At 31.0% G+C, this 22177-nt stretch overlaps 1 protein-coding gene across 10 annotated transcripts; it reads left to right on the forward strand.

Annotated features, from left to right (window-relative positions):
• The first annotated feature begins 413 nt into the window (after nt 1-413).
• On the forward strand, nt 414-20944 carry LOC102672163. Of its 10 annotated transcripts, none has more exons than XR_422293.2 (5): nt 415-1658; nt 2757-3004; nt 8841-9807; nt 12634-12927; nt 20184-20944. XR_422293.2 is itself a non-coding variant. In XM_006619360.2 (4 exons), the coding sequence occupies exons 2-4, from the start codon at nt 2843-2845 to the stop codon at nt 20325-20327; spliced, it is 507 nt and encodes a 168-aa protein (XP_006619423.1). In that variant the 5' UTR covers nt 414-1528; nt 2757-2842; the 3' UTR covers nt 20328-20944. The 10 variants fall into 10 exon arrangements, 3 of the variants coding, with proteins under 3 accessions (XP_006619423.1, XP_006619422.1, XP_031368142.1); XR_004150992.1 differs by lacking the exons at nt 8841-9807; nt 12634-12927; nt 20184-20944 and adding exons at nt 4403-4637; nt 4760-4890; nt 4967-5710 and having other exon boundaries at nt 419-1658; XM_006619360.2 differs by lacking the exon at nt 12634-12927 and having other exon boundaries at nt 414-1528; nt 8841-9041.
• Nucleotides 20945-22177: the final 1233 nt, after the last annotated feature.

Consider the following 22177-nt stretch of genomic DNA (forward strand, 5'->3'; position numbering starts at 1 on the left):
AAAAGAAGTTTTAAAGCAATGAGTCTAAAAAAATATATTTAAAAATATTATATTTAAAAATTATACATTTTTTTTTCTATTTGTTTATCTATAAAAAATATTTCATCATTTGGAATTTATGAATTTTTAAAAATTGAAAATCGCATTCTTAATATAGCTTCATTAAATAAACTCTTCAAAAAACTCAACAAATTTTTTGATATTAATAAATTATATAAAATTTTTCACCAATTCGATTTCCATTGTAAAAATTGTTATCACAAATATTGAATTATTGTACATTATGAATCTTCCAATCAAAATGTCCTTTTTATCCTTATTAATTATTCAAAAATTTCATAGGAAAGATCAATGGAAAATTAAAGTGAATTTTTATCATAAAATATTCTTTTTGAACAACGTAAAATTATTTATTATTAAATAATATAAATTTCATTATAAATATGATTAACATTATGTTTTTTATTTAACGTAAAAATGATATAAATTCGCGATTTTTTAATCAATAATTGCGCAAGCGCAAAGTATCTATCAGACATGAATCTTGCTTCTCAGTCAATTCGCGACAATCGTGATGCGAGATTCGCGATACAGATGGCGATGTTGCGCTTGCTAAACAAGTTTGCCACGCGTGCCGGCGAAATAGTGGAAATCGTCGTCTCGTTGCCGGTTCGTGTTCGTCAGTTTCCCCTTCGTGCACATATATGTCTGTGAATTGTGGTATGCGCTGGACATGCAGCCCATATACATGTACACGTGCCCCGGGGGGTAGGGTTTCTAGATCCCTTGTTCTTTCCGTCGCGAAAAGAAGGGCTTTTTGCAATCGACTGCCAGTCTGTGTGCCTCGAATTCGTGAAGGAGACACGGTTCGAGTATGTGAATTTGACGATACGTGGACAAATAGTGTAACTTCCGTTGTAAAGGATTTCTGAGTTACATGTTCTTTATTTTACGTGAATTCCTGCGAAAAAACTTGCTTATTCGCGAGTGATATTAATACATCTGATGCAAATTGTTCATTAGATTGTTGAAATAGCCTGATTGATGTCTCGAAATTTGGATTCGAGAAAGAAATTTACGATCAGTAGTGATGAGAACAAAGTATTCGCGAGCAATGGCCGATATTCAAGAAATTATTGACTGTCTAAATCTATACGTTAGTACAGAAATATATTTCAAATACATATTCGAATTTTTGATATTTCTACAACAATTGATAAATCCTACCTCAAAATTCTGTATACATCCTCGTTAAAACTGCTATTTTTTTCTTTTTATTTATTCTTTGATTGAGGCAATGTTTATTTCATTCACAAATAAACTTAAAATTGAAGAGTGTTCTAAATAAATTATATGAAATTCATGTGAATATTTGTGACGGGTATGCCGATTTGGCGGTACGTCCCTGGTCCCCGTCGTAGAGGCAGAGAGACACGACGACGACTGGCCGAAGAAACGAGAAAAGGCACCGGGTATGCGTGAGGGCAGTGATCTCTCAGGGAGCGGCGACCTGACGTACGAACGAACGGTGTGTGATAGATATAGGATATATACTTACTTCATCATGTTTTTTTCTCTGCTATTTCCTATGTCATTGGATTTTCTACATACGGATCCATAGGATGCAACAATGTTCCTGTTTTAACCGCACTATAGAGGTAAAGATCAGAATTTGCACTTCCGCTGTTTCCTGCCGCTTGATTTTAGCACGCATTCTTGATAAATAATGAAAAGCAACGGGATCAAGTTCAGTATGCGAATCAATTCGAAGAAGAATAATGGAAGTGAATTCATTTTATTAGAAATTAATATTTACTTAAATAAATATAATTTACATATTGTAATATGAATTTTTAATATTAATTTCGTTATTTGAATATTGATAATTGCCTTGGTGGCAGCACCCTCCAAGAATCGCAATTCAGATATCGATATTACTATATTGATAGTTAAGAATTTTTAAATTTCGAGATATAATTACATGGTAGATTTCGAGTATTTAAAAATAAAATAAAATATTTCAAATATTTTCTAATAATAAAGTTCGCCATTAATTAAAAGTATTTGAAAAGATACAAATTCTTATTTCTAAGTAGGTATAAATAGAATGCTTTTCTGAGTATCGATTAACATGTTACTCGTATAACTGAAAATCGATTTTTAACGATCCATTTATCATTGCTTGCGATTCTCGAGCGATCCAAATATGGCAAACGATGGTGGACAAGTTCAAGTTATATTATCAACGTTCAAGTATAATATTATCGAATTATTTAATCATACGAAATTAAAAATGTGAAAAGAATTTATAGATTACACATCAAATGAAACATAGAAGAATGAAGTCATATGGTCAGTTTCATTATCGATAAATACATATGTGACTATTTACATTGCATCTTGAAAATAAATTTAAAAAAGTGACAATTTTTAAAAGCATAAAATATGTAAAAATAATAAATTAATTGAAAAATAAATAATGAACTAAATGATAATTATTTAATATAATTAGTAATTCTAATTAGCAATTCTAGCATTGATCAGTTTACGATTATTTTTTTCAATCTAACAAAATTATATCATTAACTATATTAATATCTTATTACTTATTATTATCTTATTATGAATATTTAATAATTAATAATTTTAAAAAATTATTTATTACAATTTTACACGTAATTTGTTTATTCTTATTATTTTTTTCAAATAAATCGAGCCTGACATTAGTCTAGAATGTAATTTTCGATCTTTCATAGAATCTCCATCTCAAGAAAACTGACGGACATTGCAAGGGCCAGCCTGCACCATCTATTCCAAACTTTTCTTCCCCATACCTTGGCGCATGGGGCGGGGCCGTTGCAGTGCATCGAAAGAGAAATTTTTCCGGCGGTTGTTGGCCCAGCCCCACGACGAACGAATACTAGGGTGTTTCCCACATGAATGGCAGAGCAGTGGAGGCACATTGCAAGCAAGCTGCAGCGCTGCAGTAGGCCTGTGGGCCAAGGTTCTCTCTCTCCCTTTTGTTCCTCTTTTCCGTGCTTCTTTCCACTTACTTTTTGTCTTGGATATCCTCTTTTTCTTAACTACTTTTATAGAGTAAAAGCTATTTATAATCAGGAATGAATCAACAATGGTTAAATATTTTATTATTTTTAAAAATTTTTAAAAACATTTTATTATACATTCCCATGGTAACATTTTGTTATCATTTTTATTTGCGTTCGAATTTTTTATTATAGGAAATTTTACAAACTTTCTTGAAAGAAAGATCAGTTATTAAAAATAGATAGCTTATTTTTTCTTTCATTATTTAGCATATATACCTATATCTTAATTCTCGGATGCAAATGCATTCAAAATCCCTTCCATTGGGCTAGCTATTCTAAGGTTCTTTGAGGTTCTCTGAGGTTGATAGGCGTAACCCTTTCCCTTTAAGAATTTTTCATGAAGCCCAACCTGGATTTTCATTGGCTGTGAATTATGAGAATTTTTCTAATATGGCTTGTTAGACTTGCCCTTTCTTTAGATATTTCTCCATTGATGATGGTATATTATATTATTATATTCTGATGTAACTTTTGTTTGCAACTTTTTTATTTATCAAAGTTGCTCTTTTTTATCAATAATTTTATTTTTTATAATTTTTAAATTATATTTTAATTTATTATATTTAAATTTAATTATCATTTAAATTTATAAATAGAAAATACTTATGGGAAATGCATTATTATAAAAAAAATATATTGATATTCATTTTCTGTTTCTGATCTGTGTAATCAAAAAACATTGAATTATTCTATATTAGTGAAGACTCACAAAACTATATTGATATCTTGCGCAGTGCATATATACATACTGTGGTTGCGCAGATGTGCGTAATCTTTTTTCTTACTGGGAATCATTCAACTTCGCAGAAGAATCATATTTTTCTGCGTAAGCTCATTTCCGATTCATGTTTGATACAAGTGTATTTTTATGGAAAGATACTCATTTCGATATTGTTTTTTCTGTTGACTATTTGTGTTTTTCATGTATTTATAAAGATTTATTTATATTTTTGGTAAATTGAATTTAGATTAAATAATATAATTAGATATTAATAGAATTAGATAATAATTAATTATATTTTCATAATATTTAATATTTAATAACAAAAACAATTTAATGATATTAATTATTTATTTTATATGTAATATTATACATATAAATTACTTTTATTTTTATTTATAATAATTAATTATTGATTAATTATTATTGATTAATTTTAATTAAATTCTGCATCATATTTCAAACAAAATTTTTTAATAAAAAGAAGAAACATCAATTGATAGTTTAATACATTTTATATTGATTTCTTCATGTAGAACAATATACATAGAGAGATGGTGGCGTTTCTTTATAGCTAGGTTGAGGTTACCGGAGGCCGTTTCTCGTCGTCTCTGGCTTGTCTAGTCATGGCAAGGTGCATGCTCGAGTATCGTATACTTACACGCAACACACAGAAACTAAACGGCAGAGCGGAGCTGTTATAGAAGGGAAATAATCAGGATCAGATACATCCGATATTGTTGTTTGTAACACTGATATCATTTTGAAGAGTGCAAATTTTCCCAAAAGATGACGATCTTATTAAATAGGTATATAGAATAGTTATAAAATTCTAAATAAAAAAAAAATATAAGGAATTGTTTGCAATAAAAGATTATTAAAACCTAAATAAATAAAACTAAAATTTAATGGAAATACTTATATTCTGTAGATACTGAAGTGTTGAAAGAAAAATTCATGGAAGTTAAAACTGGAAAAGAGATGACTAATATGAAAAATGGAATATTTGTACGAGATAGAGTTATGATGAAATTGCTTTTAAGAATGCATAAATTTGTGGTGGTATTCAAAATATAAATGCATTTCATTCCAATTTAATCTCATGTAACGTGTCCTTTATATCTCATTTTATTTTTAGAGAACTTGGAACTTTTGCTAACATACATAAAACTACTAATTTATGTATGTTATATATGTTTAACCTACATATCAAATTCAAAAATTATGTAGTCTGAGAAGAATTAGCACGCGAATATTTAAGAGGGATATTGAAAACTGGTTGAGGATAGGGGACAGAGAGGTTCCTTTGCGTCCGCGGGGCTTCGGTGTCAACAGGTTTTATTTTTGCCCCGCGAAAAGGCCAAGGTCCTCTCTTGCCCCTACCGTGCATATCCGCCAGCAGTTCCCTACCCGCACCCCGCCCCTTTCTCCTCTTTCTACTCAGATCCCCTCCATCGGCATCGTCATCTCCTCTACAAGTGGGGAGACTCCCGGGGGGTGCTACGAAGAACCTTCTGGATTAATACCCGCGCTTCAGGAGAGTCTGCTCCATAGCTCCATTCTGAAGATTCTATGGAAGTCTGCTGATAATACGATAACATTTTATAGAAGAAGATTTACTATTTATGAAGTATGTTCATATGGAGTTTGTCAATGATTTGAAGCAATTATGCAATTAAAGAAATGATGTTCTGTTTATATTTTAACTATAAATTGAAGAAGAAAATGCACGAAATTGATATTAATGAGGGTGGCACAAGTAAAAACCAATCGAGAGAGATCAAGAAAAATAGTAACTGGAGAACGTAGACGAAAAGAAAAAGAACAATAAAAGACGTACAAGATGTAGGGAGCATATGACAAAGAGAATTGGGAAGGAAAGAAAAAAAAGAAAGAAGAAAGATGAAAGATGAAACAGAAAGAGAACGAATAGTCTAACTCTGTATATGTGAATAGCCATATTTAAGAGGAAAAGTTGAAGAGGAAGGGATGAGATCTGATACTGATAAAATCATTTCGTATCATTTATTTATTATTTATTTTATATTACTATCAATGAATATTCTAGAATTTCAAAAAACTACAATCTCATATCTAATCGAAACTGCAAATTTAAATTTAATTAAAAATTTAACAAAATTTTTTATCATAAAAAATCGTTCAAAAATTCGGTATAGAGAAAGAAGCGAATGTCCATCGCTAGATTGGAGGTTCAGTTAAAACAAGAAAAAGAACAAGAAACAGAAGTGCATTGGATAGAGACAGATAGATAATCAAGAGGGGCGGGGATCAAGTCGCTGGCGGGTAGGGGAAGGGTTGTCAGAGGGGGAAGTAGAGTGCAGCGGCCTGGTCGCCTATACTCCGCGTGACTATAGGCAGTCCGGCTAGGCTAGAGTCCGCGTATAATGTATTCTCGAATATCGTGCACTCTCTCGTGATCAATATAAGCTCCGACGCGGACCGAAGATGCACGAAGACCCACCTCCTCTTTCCTCGACCCGCCCGGACGATGTTTTTTCGTGCGGAGTGCAACGCACGCTGGATCGCGAGAACTGCACTCGCTTTCCCCTTCTCCCTGACTTTTTGTTTCTCTCTCTTTTTCTCTTATACAGACTATTTATCTTTGTCTGATACATACTGACTCGCTTTACTCTTTCATTTCACTCGATTATATATTCGTGACAGTGTCGAAACAGAAGAGGAGGGAAATGGAAGAATATTATAATCTTGGGAATTATTTAAATTCTCTCGTTAGCGGAAATTCATGTTCCTATACTTAATGAATATCAAACATAATGTTATATGGCAACTATAATATAGATAGTCTATTCTATGATTAACCTGATAGCATGAAGCTGGTAATCATGTTGATTGGTAACAAATTCTAAATTTTTTAATTTTTATAAAATGTTGGGGATAATATGTTATAACTGAATCAGAGATGTTTGAAATAGGTATAAAATATAGAATAAATGGAACGTGGAAGAAAGCAATAAAGCGTAATCGACGAAATCTTCTCGGCTTGATTGAGCGATATTCACTCATATGAATTAAAGTTTAGGCCTGCACACCTTCGCCGACACTTGGCTCTTCTGCTTCTTGACTCCTGCTGCCTCTCTGCGGCCCCTTGATCAACCTTTCGAGAGTAATGAAGCCTGTGACGACAAATATTTAACATACTAAAGGGTCGGCTCTCTTGGATTCACTTTATGATCCTTCGTCTATGATATTCACATCGATTAATTTTTCTATTAACCTAAACTTTAACCAAAAAAGTTTAATGAATATTACATTTTATATCATAAGTATTATGATATAAGCAAGGTATTTGATTAAGATTTTTATAAGCAACTATTTATCTTGTTGCTAATAACATTTAGATAAAAAAAAATATAATCCAATAGATGTTTATATTTCAATCTCAGCTGCTTTTCCCTTTTCAAGAAATAAAAAAACAAAAGAGGAAGACGAAGTATGGAAAGATGGAAGGAAGAAGGTAAAGATTGAAAGGCAAACCAGTCGAAGGAAGAAAATTGGTAGAAGCAAGCTGGTGCACGTTCCAGAAAACTGTCCGCCATGTCGGCCTCCACCACCCCCACTACATATATGCAGTCAGCAGCATGAGATATCGTCCGTTGCACTTTTAAAGCTTTCGTGTGAACGCACTATGTGTACGTATGCGTGTACTTATATCTGTGTGGAGAGCCGGCAAACTCACATATCCAGCAGTAGCTCCCCGTAAAAGAAGAGACTGGTCCGTTCGGTATCCAAGAAAGTAAAATCTTCCAATAGTAATATATCATTTTTACATCAATCCATCACGAAACATTATGAATATTATGATATCTTCACGTTAGTATAAATTGAGAAATATCTCCAAGACATAAGTTTTTAAGTTAATTATAATTAAAAATTTAAAAATTGAATGTGATATTTAAAAACATTTGGTTTTTTTCTATAGGATGAAATAACTGCAATATTTAATTTGGTGTTTGAAAAATATCCTATATGAGTATATTTTAATTTATAAAAATTTAATAATTTTACAAAAGAAAATGTGCTCAAAAAATGTGCATCCGATAAATAGAATAATATAAATATTCTTTCTTTCGATTCTGAACCTTTAAAAAAAAATTATCCGTTTCCTCTTAAAAGATTCTTATGTATTGCTCATTAAGAGAAAAGGCAAGCAAATAGCTATCGGTAAAAATTAGGGTCGGAACGATGTGGCGGGCGGGATTTTCGTCGCATGTTGACTGATTTTCTAAGTCGACCTTAGGTGGGATAACAGGGGGGAGGAGGCTGTCTCCCACTCGGTTGCAACGAGCTGGCAACGCCATTGGCAAGTGGCAACGCTGGCCAGCTGCACGAGGGAGGGGTAAGAGTTAGACTATAGCAATGTAGAGTGGGGTCGATGGTCCCCCACTGGTTACGCCACTGGCACTGAATTTCGCACGGCCTAAACGGAGAGCTGCGAGAAACAGAGACGGAACGCGACAGACCACTGACTGAAAGAGGGTGAGAGGGCAAAGACTAGATAGAGAAAGAAAAAGGGCGAGAGAAAGAGAAAGGAGGTAACCATGTGCGTCTCCGAGACAACCTCGAAGCTCTCTGCAACTATACGAACGTTCAGCTTCGTTTTCGTTCTCCTTCGCGCCGAATTCGTGCTAGCGTGTAAGTACGTTTATCCTATCGAGTTTTCTTTCCTGCTAACTTCTCCGTCCAGCCAATTCAATAGCCATCCCCTCTCAATCTCCGTTTCTGTTCCTCCACTTTCCACCCTCATGGAAAAGCAAATTCTCTCCGTGTCACTGAACCCGGTCGTCTGACCCCGTCGTTCGGTTTTTCCGCACGAAATACTTCGACCTCGTCTCCGGAAGTAGGATGAGACTTTTCTTCTTCATCCTTATGGTATCTACGCTATGTAATTCTAGAACAAAAATCATATATTCTCTCGTCTTATTGTTTCACTGTAAATTCTCTATATCATCTTTAAATAATCCGTGTTGCAGGTTTATGGGATCTGTGAAGATTCATCCCGACAGAGTATATTGCATCATGCGGGGGCCAATGAAATCCCCGGTGTACCGGGTAAGCAGCACCCTCTTCTCCCCGTCCCTCGAGCCCCCTATGAAAAAGATGATGTGAGGGCCGACGCGTGTGGAACACCAAGTGCAGCCGGGATCGCGGTTGATCGTTGTCGGGGAGCAAAGGTGCAAGCTTGATAGTCCGCTGTTTCGCTCGTTCCTCCGTTCCTCCCGTCCTCGTTCCACCGTCCATGTCTGGGTTCGTTCGCTGGTTCAGCTGGCGTCCCACGGCACGCAGTCTGTCGCTGTCATTGACGAAGTTCACTTCTAACGCAGTTATTTCTTTGAAAAAACGAGTATGTGTTCCATTATACGATGTTTTTTTTATGATTTCTTCGTTTTTAATTATACTTATGTATCATTTCTTTTGTGATATTTTGATTTTCTCTACAATTAATTTGGTTAACAAAAATATGGTGTTCAAGGAGTGAATTCCAATATGATCATATATTTCAAAGATATTTCCGGTATTTGAGACAAAAATCCAAGACATTTGAATATTTATCATCTAATTTGTAGGAAAATTTATAGAATTATTTCCTAGATGCATCTTCCTGAGACAATTTCAGAGGACGACGAGGTTAAGAATTTTCTTGAATTCGATTTTCCATGAAATCGGTCTCGCGATTCGCGACTGTGAGCGGTGATGAAAAGATGATATGGAATCTTCCAATGAGTGACGCGGGTGTCTAGCAAAGTGGAAAAGTGTTTTCTCGTCTCTTTTTGGATCTAGAGACCGTGGTTTTTCTTCGGTTAATTGTGCATTGTGACCAATGTGTAAGTGCAGTGTATCCAGTGTAGCAAACGTGCTAAAAAGTCACAAGTTTGGGATACTTATTTGGTGTAATCGATGGGAATAATTATTGGAGAAGCGGAATCAACGATTTCAAGGGTAAGTAAAAATTGAAAAATACAAGATATTATTTAATCATTGAAAATGATTATGAAGATAATTGGTACCAGGATTTTCAATGGATTGTATTATATTATTCTTGGAATGACCGGAAATTTTAATTTTAACAATAAACAATTGGTGCAAATTAATATATATTAGTTTCAGTTTCGAATCCATTACGCGTGATATTGAACGTTATATAAAATAGATTATTTTTCAGAAGTTTTTATCATGGAATTCAATCGTATTTCAAGTATTTATCTTATATATATATATTAATTTTTTACTTTTAAAAATATCTTTAACATTTTTTATGAAAAAGTTTGAATCTTTTGAAAAGGAATCAATACTTCTACGTATTAGTTTCTTAACACTATTATAGAGTTGCAAATCTTACGAATTTATATCTAATCATATAGTTTTTGATTATCCATATAATATCTTTAATTATTTATCTAAAATATTTTTAATTTTCAATCATTTTTAATAGTTTTCATTCGTTAAGGCGAAACATGATTGAAAGTCACTATTTTTATTTCATAAAAAATTTAGATATCGGATTATAATATATATATATATATAAATTATCGAACATAGTTATATTATTTATAGAAGATGTGAAGGATCAACAACTTTCCTTTTGATGCAGTATGTAGGATTCTACATCGATAGAGGAAGGAAGTATTTTTCGCCATAGAGCGATAAAATTAACCTTAACCTCTTGTTAGATACATGCACTCGGGGTCAATGACATTCCCTGTTGTTTCATTTCCCTCTTCGACGCATGCGCACATTTTGACAGGTCTGAGGCGGCGAAGATGTTTCTAAGAGAAATATATATAATTATATCAATGCTAATGTTCTTTGTTTCAATTAAAAATTGAATTTTTCATTTTGTGAAACAGTAGAAGTTTTGTTTAAAATGTGCAATTGTAATCGATTTTGTATTTGTATGGATGAAAAGATCATAATCTTCTTTTCAAAACCGTTGCTATGGTTATTCCGGTGACATCTAAATGAGATTAAAATAGAAACTATTTCATATTTTTTCAGATATAAATCATTTTTAAGATTTTAAATTAAATTTCATTGAGAATATAGTATAGTTAGAAAATTTGAAAAAATATTTACAAAACATAATTCAATTTCTTTTTTAAATAATAAAAATAAAGAGTGACTAGAAATAATCAACGACATATCCATAATATTTTACTCTTTATTTCATTTTCCATATTAAAAAATATCGACATTTGTTTCTAAAAACATTATAAATTCTTCGAATTATAATATTTTATTTCAAATCATTAATTTCATAGTTATAAAAGATAACAAAGAAAACATTGTACTATGATTTGAGATATTATGTAAGAAAAATTTATTATTTATTATTTAAAATTATAATTCATTAGTTGATCATTTCAATTTCAAAAACAAATAATTATTTTTTACGATATAATTATGCTAAATATCTATGTATTATCTTCATTATTTCAAATTCTATTCAACTGACGCCATATTGAAATGGCGCGTTTCTACTGAACGATTTTCTAACATAAATTATGTTAACAGAATTATATTTAGGTAATCTATATTATAGCTATTCTTATTTGAAAAGTGTCTACACTTTTAAATTAATAAATTATAATGAAATATTTAAAATTATATATATATATATTGAACAAAGAAATATATTTCTATGTGAAATTATCATAATTTTATTGTTACGATCTTTTTTATTTTTATTTTAGGGTTAACGATATTATTATTATTAATATATTTATTATTTAATATGTTTGCCTTCTCTTGATTTATTTTTTTTGTTTCTTTTTTTTTTCTTTACCATGGCATAGATCGATGGAATCAACGTGTTCTAACTGTAGCAAAATAAGAGAGAAAAAAAAACAGAAAGCTGGAAGACTGATAAATGCGCGGGAATTGGAGATTTATCGTACTTATTCTAGCAATTCGAAGCTGTTTGATTGTTGTTAGTTTCGATAACTTATCATTAGTGATTGTTTCATACAAAAAAGAATATGTTTTAAAGAAATTTTAGACTTGTTTCTTATGAAATATTACTTTTGTAATATTCTTTTCTCTATTATGGTAATGATTTTTTATAAAATATGAACACATAGATATATATAAATGAATTTTTTTTTAAGTCAAAACTCGATTAAGAAATATTTTATATTATAGCAAATATTCAATTTCTCTAAGTTAATATCTTTGAAAGGTAAAGGTAGTAAAGCTTATATCTGGTATCTTAATTGATAATATTAAAAAATAATAAACGATGAAGTTTGATTGGAAAAGAGAAATCAAATTTTTTATGTTTTTCGCAGCCGGTAAGGTAGGGCAAGGATCGAGGATTGAAAGTTTAAAAAGGAAGCTCGCATAAGAGGGCACAGGAACCAAAAAAAGACACTCGCGAGCGAGATCAATACCCCACCGGTGCAATGTACTCCTGCGGTCTCCTCGTTGCAGCTCGATTGTTCGCGAATGAAAAACGAATGGCGAACGAAAAAATGCGAGCCGTAACTAGAAACCATTTCGAAGATAAGAGATTGTACTATTAATTAATTAAACTTATAAGCACATTCATCACATTCAATTAATTATAAGAAAAAAACTAGAAAACATAGACGTAATTAAAACAATTTTATAGATGGCGCGATGATCGTCTTTAAAACCAAAATTAAATGTAATAATAGCTGTAATTGATTTATAATAATTTGCCTCGATAATTTCTGTTTGATTTTAAAATTTGATAAAAATTTGTCTAGAAATTCTTTATTTTTTTTAATTTTTTAAATTTTTCTATAGTTTGATGAAGGATTAGAAATTGCAACTCAGCTGATAGGTTTCCCTGAATTGAGTTGAAATAAGCGGCGAAACGCCAGGAAGAGAAGACGGAAACGGAAACTAGTTCCGGCCAAGATCAATACCTAAGTTGTGCAACAGACTGTCTGGCGCAAGCCTTGTTCCTTGCTTGCGTGTTCCCCGTGCGCGGCACGCAGCGTGCAACGCCTCGTTGCAACCGGTGCAACGTGCAATGCCACGATTTACTCGCTCATGGGTACACGCATGGCTACTCTCATCTAGCCGGCTATTGGATAGGTCAGTGTAATTGATATTAACACCTTTATGTTTTCAACACAATATCTATCAATCATTAAAAAAAAAAAAAACAAACGTGATATATAATATCTTTTTCATTTTTTGTTTTTCTCAATTGCATTAGTCATTTTATAATTGATAATAATCGTATAATAAGTTATTTCTGGAATAAATTTTGAATTATAAACCAAAGTTTAATTATAAATAATAATAATAATAATTTTAAAATTAAAGGAAAATGATTTTGAACCGGTATTCAATGATCACATAAAGATTATGTGATTATATATTTTTTCTCCAAGTAGAAATATCACGTGATTCGTGAATTGTATTCGTAAGTGCCCTCTTTCCGATGATACATCATTTTTGACTATTGTTTTTTCTTCATATGACGCATTTATCTCTTTTATTAGACAAGAAATGATGGTAACGTTCTGCTATATTTTTCAGATAATTTTATGTTCTATTTATCTGTAAATTATTTTTAATACAATATCTCTACAATTTTAACAAAACTTATAGGTAAAAATATTTTACATTTAAGTATCTATAGTGATATCATCCCGATAGATATAAAATGATGATATTTATAGATAATAGGGTAATTTCGAGTGAAGTGGCCTTGTGCGTGAAATGGAAGTTATGACTCGATTTTGCGGAAGTCATAAAACGTTCTGATTTTAACTTGTTTTTGATAAAACGTTGTGTAACGTATTATATATACAAAATTACATTAATTATTATTTTTTTTATTTATTTTTAATTGAAAAATCAAGTAAATTATATGTAATATAAAAATTGTATCGAAAAGTTTTTTAAATTACAATTTATTTTATCGAAAAGTATGTAAATGATTTTTTTAGAATGAAATGTGTTAATACAACGTTCAGAGGTTATGTTCGTATGATGAAATCTTATTATATGTTATTGAAAAAAAAAAAGTAAATTATCATTCTTTGACTTTCGAATTAGATGATTTGGTTTTTTATGGGATAAATAACCCATAAAAATCTAAAATATAAAAATATACATACCTAATTTAAGATGTCATTTTAGATTATATTTTCTTAAATGAACAAGAATGATTAGAATAACGATTAGAATAATATATTACAAATATTTTATAATTATTAAAGAAATTATAGAATAATTTGCTAATGTGGTTGGTTATAAATGTTAACGACTAGACCAACATATTATAAATGTTAACAAAATTAAAATTTCTATAACAAAGATAACAAATATATTATTGAATCAGATTAATCTAATTTCCAGTATCTCAATTTATACAGTTCAGCAAATCAAGAAATATAAAACAGATTATTTATCATTTTAACACCTTCTGAAAACATTGATAAAAGAAGAAATATTGAAAAAAAGAAATTTGCAATTGAAATTTCAAAAAAGAAAGAAAAACAAAAGATTTAAAAAAAATTAAACACATTTAAGCAAGATGCCTTTTGATGAAAATTTTTCAAATTTTTCTCTATAAAAAAATGATGATATTTCTGAAGAAAAAGATAATAATACTAAATACATGAAATATGAGAAATAATTTCATGAAGAATGTTCAAAATTTTTGAAATATATATACACAAATATTTTTATCCAGAAAAAGGTAATAATTTTTTGTTTTATTAGATTTATTTTTTATTTTTTTTTTTTTTTATCTATCATACCCTGAAGCAAGGATTATCTCACTCCAGATAAAACAACTTTATACATGGTATTCAATTTTTTTTCTCAAAATTATGATTATTTTTTATTTTATTCTTTAATATTATAAAATTACACGCATTTACATTTACAAATATATTTATTTCTTTTGTTTAGATATCAATTAACTTTATGATGTGCTGATTATTTTAAAAAATGAGTGAGCCATCTTCGGAATTACCCTAAATAAAAATTTTCTTCAAATGATTTTTAGAAATCATTTAAAAAAATACGCTTACAAGCCTATATTATATATATAAACCTTCATTTTATTACAATTGATCTAAGAAATTGATCGCGAGAAAGATATTCTTGGAAATAACGGTAATGTTGAGAAGAAGTTCCGTAGAATGAATATGGAGGTACTTATCTGGCATTGACAATGAGCCACAATCTTGTGGTGTTGTGTTACACCTGTCGACTGTCCATGTGTTTAAGTCGGATGTAATTAACGCGACTCGACAGATATTCCCAGATAATGACATAGCGTTAATTGGTACTGATTCGCAACATCCAGTTCAAGGTCATCGATAATTAGTTCACGATTTGGTCGCAGGTAATTGAAATTATACATAATTGATAGTTCATGGTACCGGTGAAACTTATCTTTCGTGTTTAGAAACTTTCAAAGAATTTATTACATTTGTTGTAATTTATTGTTTAATCATGAATATTATTTCATGAATATAATATTATGCAATATTAATATTGCATAATCATGAAATTTTTAAAAATGATTAACGAAGTAATTTTTTTTTTTTGTAAAGAGGAAAAATTGATGAATGTCGTTAAAAATCTTTCTAAAACTTATGTCTTAAAATCATTTGTTATTATATATATATATATATAAACAATGAAATACACAAGAGTAACCAGATATTTTGCGCTATTGAAATAATGGTTGAAACTTTTACAAGAAGATAACGTATTATCAACTGATAAACCCGGATTTGCTAATTTCATTGACGTTCATCATAAGAAAAAAATAATTAATCTTTTTGCAATTTACACAACTATATATTTTTATCGATTCGATCATACAATTTTTTTTCTTTCAAATTTATTGCGACATTTTTCTATCGATAAAACGTAATCTTATCTGACGTTGAAAGTTACGCAAGCAGATATGAATTTGGATTCTGATATCACAATCAGGATTTCCTTATGACAATTTAATCGTAGCAATAGATACGAGCAAATGAAAATGTGGTCAAACGATTTAATCGAAATATTAATTTATGGAATCAGAGAAGATCGATAACCTTGCTCCAATTTGTTTGTTTGCTGTCACCGACTTAGTTGGAAGGAAAAATCTTATTTCGTTTATATTTTTTAAATTTCGTTTCGATATATTTAATTCTAAAATCGTCGTTTATTCTAGAATTATAACATTTTTTTTTTCTTCTTTTAGATTATTTATCTAATTATTCGAATAAAATTTGAAATATAAATTTATTAGAAGAGAGATAAAATGGCGTGTTAAAGAAAAAAACACAGAATTTCGAGAAATATTCAAGCGACAAGAGCAACGTATCGAATCGATTTGATTGTCGATATCTTTCCAAGAGGCAAGCTACCTATTCTGTACAGAATATCCATCCAGGCCCATAATTCGTGAGTCGAGAGAGGAGAGGGAGAGAATGCACGCAGTGTGCGTTCGATCTAGTCAGTCTCTAGTAGAACGCATGCCGGTCATTGGTTGGTTTGTTCTATGTGGTGGGCGGAGATAGGCGTATGGGAGTACTAAATCGAGCCATGGTGTCCCTTTTTTCCATCCCTTCCTCACCCCCTCCTAGAGTCCTCTCATCCCCCTCTCCATCTGGGCCTCTCCCTTCCTCCATTCAGTCATTCAGTCTCTCTCTCTCTCTCTCTCTCTCTCTCTCTATATCTCGTTCTTAACGATAACATTCGTTGTATCCTTTTGCACAAGTTTTCAACAATTTACCAATATCTAATTGATAAATCGAAATCTGATTAAAATTCTCTAGGATCTTTCATTTTCTAATTTATTTCATTACATTTATTTTAGCTATATATCAGACATATTTTAGAATATATTAGAAAATAAGATTTTAATTCTCTGTGATTATCTTTGAAGGGAACATAGGATTGCAAAGTAATTATATTTCTGTTAGAAAAATTAAGAAATTTTTATCAATGAAATATCTTTTACATTTGCTATGAAAGCAAATCCGACTGCAATTTCAGAGCCAATAAGAATTCAGCAATGAATTTAAAAATTCTTTTCATTCAATGGATGGAATGTTTGTTGAAAGTATTGAAAATTGATTCGAGAGATAGGGAAGGCAAATGATAGTCCAAGACAGAGACCAAGTGCATTATAACGGCAGTCCAGTTGCATTGGCCGCTGGTCCAAATCGGCTGGATGCTCGCCGAGCTGCAACCGAAGGCGAATACACCATCAGACACGTCCTTTTTCCTTGGTTCGCAGCTCTTGTTCCCGCAGGACAGGATTGACCAGTTCTCGGCCGATGCAAGTTCGCAAGATATTCAAATGCGCCTAGTCGGTGTTTCTTCGCGCTTCCTCCACTACTCGTTCCCCTTTGTTTCTTTCATACTTTTGGGAAGAATCTCTCTTTATTTATTCGCCTAGTTAACGAAAGAATTCTCAGGCAAAGGGGAAGTAAATGTTACTGTAAGAGAAATCCTTTTATTGCCGCCATTCTTAGATGAAATTGGATATAAAGATATGTATGTTCAAAAAGTGAAATTATAGAGTTATTTCCTTTACATATCTACATATAAAATGAAATTTATATTATTATATCTAATTGATCCTTTTTTCTGATGATATAACTGATGATAAATGATTGTTTTGGAGAATTGTTGAGTCATGTTGATTCTTTTTCAAGATGGAGGACGCGCGTAGCAGATATTCCACCTGTTCTGACCGAGGAAGGTCGATTCGCTTTTCAACGGGTTAAATCGATTATCGTTTCCAATCTTCTTCAGTTATATATATATACATTTCCATTAACTTTTGTTTATTATTCTATATTATTCTATATATTCTATCTTTAAAGTGGATATCATTATTATAGTGTTCAGAAAAAAGATTTTATTCATTTTATTCATTCCTTTATTTCTTAAAACATTTATATTTCTTAATAAATTTATACAAATTAATTTATTATTTGTATCTCCATATAGATTAATGAAATAGATAACAGTTGAGCTTAATTTTATTCAAAGATTTTGATTTTTCAAATAAAGCATGTAAGCATTTTTCTCTTATATAGAATACAATTGCATTTTTTCATTTATGTACAATTGTATCATTATAGATATCATTTTTTTTGGATTTTTTAACTTTGTAAATATTTTACAATTCATGTATATCTGTATGTGTAATGCACATGCATATTGATTATATATATTTAAAAAGACAACATCTGATATCGTGTTGCTATGGGAACGTTTCTTCTTCTGTTCTTTTACTCTTCTCCGCTTCTCTTCTTTTTATTTTTTCTTTTCACGGATTTCTTGCGGTTCGTGAGGAAATCTATCTCCATCGTAGCTATATTTTTGTAGTCATAGCGACGAGTTGTCATCGACAATGGAAAGGAATCTGTGTCGATCTATGTAATTAACTTCATGCTAGTAATTATACAGTCAGTGTTCGATTTCTTTCTATATATGCACTTACTTGTATTATATTCTTTCTTTGATTGAATTCAGTAATTCATTTAATCTTCATTAAATTTAATTCTTAATAAAGTATTTCTTGATGTAAGTTATCAATTATTGTGATTTAAATTTGGAAAAATGTGATAAATACATGTATGATACATGTATACATGTACAACGAAGAAATTTGAAAAGATTTATTCCTTAAATTTTTTTATTCTTTAAATTGTTGATCAAAATTTAACAACAAATAGATATTAATTTTCTTGTTGCAAAACGAAGAAATTAAAATTGAAAAATCCTTGTAGAAGTAAGGATAATGAAAAATTTGTGATAATGATTGACTTCATTTATTTTATCAGCTATTAAAAAATAAAAATATTAATAAAGATTGATATATTTTTTAATGAAAAAAATTTATAATATTTGTGAATAGGAAATATTTGTTTTTCATCACCAATTTTTCTTTATTAAAAAGTATAGATATATATACATATATATATATATACAACTATACACATTTATGTATTCCGTGAATGTTCATTGTTCACCCAGCTAATGTTTCATTCCGCGAAGCGAGTCGAAGTGAAAATATATCAGCAGAGATAAAGGATTGCGTGTTGAAAACCGAGTCTGTGCTACCAATTGCTAACTGACCAATATTACTGGAATTCACATGAATATTTTTATGAAACTTTGTGAGAAAATAAAACAAGAAAAATACATACTTCATTCTTTTTCATGCTATTAGATTGATGATACTCAAATGCATCAGTATTATATTTTTATTATTTCTTATTTTATTATATAATTTCTTACAGAAATATATTTCCTTTCTAATATTGCTTTTTATACTGTTTCACATCATAAACTATAAATTCTTTTTTGGCTCCTGATTCTTTTCTGAAATATATTTGTAACAATATTTCAATTATCTTCTGAAAGATTGTCACCTTAAAAATTATGATGGAAATAATTATTATGATGGAATAATTATGATGGAATATGATATCCATTATTTGATTATGAACTATAGAATACAAATTTCTTTGAATATCCATGATCTTGCCTATTTTTTAGAATGAAAGGAGAAAGATTAGATAAGTATAAAATATCGATTTGAAAAAATTATTTGAAAAATATTAATGATAAAATAAATATGTGTATGTGTCGGCCCTGGGATATGCAGTTCATTCACACGACTGTGTCTCGCTAAATATAATATGGCGGTGACCCCGGTCCTCCACCGTCGACTCTTCTCCCTTCCCCGACCCCTCGATACCCCACTACTACTCCCTTCGATGCTTCCCTAATTCAACGCCCCTGTGATTGCGTCTCTGCCCCCGCGTCACTCCTCCTTGTCCTCGGGACCATACCACTCCGCTTCTTCGTATGTTCCCTTCTCTTTTCCTTTCTCTTCTCTTCGCTTAACTTCCTTTCTTTTCTCTTCCCCTCCTCTTATCCTCTTTTGCCCCTGGAGCTTTCTATTCTCTGTCTCCCAAGAAAGAAAAACCGAGCGAGAAGAGGCCTCTGATCCTCTTATCTTCCTGTTACTTTTACGGTTGTTTCAGTCGTACCAACTGACTTGATGATTACACGAGCTCTTATCCACGAGCTTTTGAAATTTATATTCATGTTATAAATTTTTATCAATTTTTAACGACGAGTCTTAAAAATTTTGGTTTAAATATATAGAAAATGTTAATTAATAATTATATTAAAATAAAAGTTTGAATAAGATTTAAATTTTTAAAGGATTTCATTGGAAAAGGAAATAAATGTAGAATTTAGAAAGAGAAATTTGCATTGATCACTTGACATTTTTAAGAAGCATAATATAACTAACTATTAGTTACTAAAAGTTCTTTCTTTTTTTGTTTTTTCTATGATAGATGGAGACCAAAAAGGAAACGATTGCCAAGGAATCTAGAGAGGGGTGCAGCTTTTCATGTAGCGTACATAATTCCCCCTTGACTACTTCTGCATCCAGATCCTTCACCGTCTTCCAGACCTTAAGATCCATCCACAACGAATGATCTCAATTTTCCTCTTAAATCTTTTCTCCTAAACTTGGAACTTCGAGATTTAAAATTCAAATTCACGATGAATTTGTTTTTAAACAATATTCAAGGTAAAATTAACATTTTTCATTTTCTTATGCATGAGTATTAGATTAAGAGATTTCTTTATAATCGAATATCCAAGTTACTTTGTGTTAAGTAGAATGTGACCAGTTAATCCGGAATATGTATTAATTTATTGCACGTATTTCAGGGTCCAGATCGTAAAGCATAATCGGTCAGTTGGAAACAGTACCTAACATCCCTTAGGGCCGCGTGAGGAGAAATGCAGAGGCCATTCAACTGTCTACGAGCGAAGCAGGCAGGGGATTTTTACAACGCCCGACTCTCTACCTACTCTCCTGTATTCTTCTTGCTCTTCTTCCCTCTCTTCGTCTTCTTCGTCCTTTTCTTCGTCTTGTTTCTTATAGGATAGCCTCGGCCTTCTTTTTCTATGCCCTCCTGATCTCTCTACCCGGCAACGGCGTGGCGAATCAGGGAATCTCATGCGTGAGAAATTCGAACCTAAGAACCTTCGAAATATATGAAATTTGATATGAAGAATATTGCTTCTAAATAATAATTTTAGAATATGTATAACCTATTGAATATCTATATTCAATAGGTTTAATTTTCAACGAGTTTGACAATTATTGATATTCCTCTATCTTTTCATAAGAATAATAATTGTCATAATAAGTTTATTAAGTAATCAACGATTTTAATAGTTAATTTATTGATTTAAACAAGCCTTTTAATTTCATCAATATTCTCTTTTTATTTTTCTTTTCTTCAGTTTGATGATAAATAAACATTATTGGTCAAGAAACATTGAAAAAAATAGAAATAATAAATATATATATTTAATTATATAATCAAAAGTAATTCTTCGTTAATTTTCAGGTGCAGTTACAATACTTTTCAATGGACAAAAGCAAGCAGGAAAAAGAAAGTTAGGAATACAGCGCGGAACAATCCAGTGATAGCCGTTATCAGCTATACTTGATGATACTAACCCGTAGATCCGAACTTGTGGGCTTTTTTATATGTATACCGCAAGCTCCTATCTACCGGTACATGTAGTCAGGCCAGCATTTAAGCTTTTCAACGGAACCTCCTCCTTCTCCTTCACACCCTTCTGCCCTCCTGAAAGCCCGCAGCACTTCCGGTTATCAACGCATATACTTCTTGTCAAGTAATTTTCTCGATGGAATAAGAGAGTGAGAAAAATAGAGAGAAAGAGAGAGAGAGAGAGAGAGAGAGAGAGAGAGAGAGAGAGAGAGAGAGAGAGAGAGAAAGAGTATCAATAAAGAAATTGTGACGAGAGAATAAGAAAAGAGTAATAGTCTATGATATTATCATATTCCGTTTTAACTATCAATTGATTTAAAAAAAAAAAAACGCATGCTATTTTTGCAAAATTAAAACGAAAAACAATAGAATACAAAAAGCGAAATGTGTTTATGTCGATAAAATTATTTAATTAAATTATTTATTTAAAACTTTATTTAATTTAAAACTTTATATTTTAAGATTAAATAAGATTTTAAAGATATTTTCAAGATTGTTAATTTTTTACATGACTTATAAACTCGTTATTATGAAGCGTAATTATAAGTGTCCATAGAGAGGATGATGACGAAGAGAACAACTACATTAGCGACGATGCCTGGGTGAGGTAGTAGGTTGTATAGTAGGGAATGGAAATTCGCGATATACGAAGTCCACTGTACAACTTGCTAACTTTCCCGGTCGTCGACGCCGCAACATTTCATCATTCAACAGCATCATCAAGAAGATAATAATCATATCTTTTTCTCTAAAAA

Source organism: Apis dorsata, unplaced genomic scaffold (genome assembly GCF_000469605.1).
Source record: "Apis dorsata unplaced genomic scaffold, Apis dorsata 1.3 scaffold_407, whole genome shotgun sequence".
Classification (NCBI taxonomy): Eukaryota; Metazoa; Arthropoda; class Insecta; order Hymenoptera; family Apidae; genus Apis; species Apis dorsata.

Coding starts and splice junctions, on each gene's coding strand:
- LOC102672163 (XM_006619360.2), top strand. CDS start 2,843: ATGGGGCGGGGCCGTTGCAGTGCATCGAAAGAGAAATTTTTCCGGCGG. Junction 3,005..8,840: donor CAGTAGGCCTGTGGGCCAAG/GTTCTCTCTCTC, acceptor TCCGTGTTGCAG/GTTTATGGGATCTGTGAAGA. Junction 9,042..20,183: donor ATCGTTGTCGGGGAGCAAAG/GTGCAAGCTTGA, acceptor TTTCTATGATAG/ATGGAGACCAAAAAGGAAAC.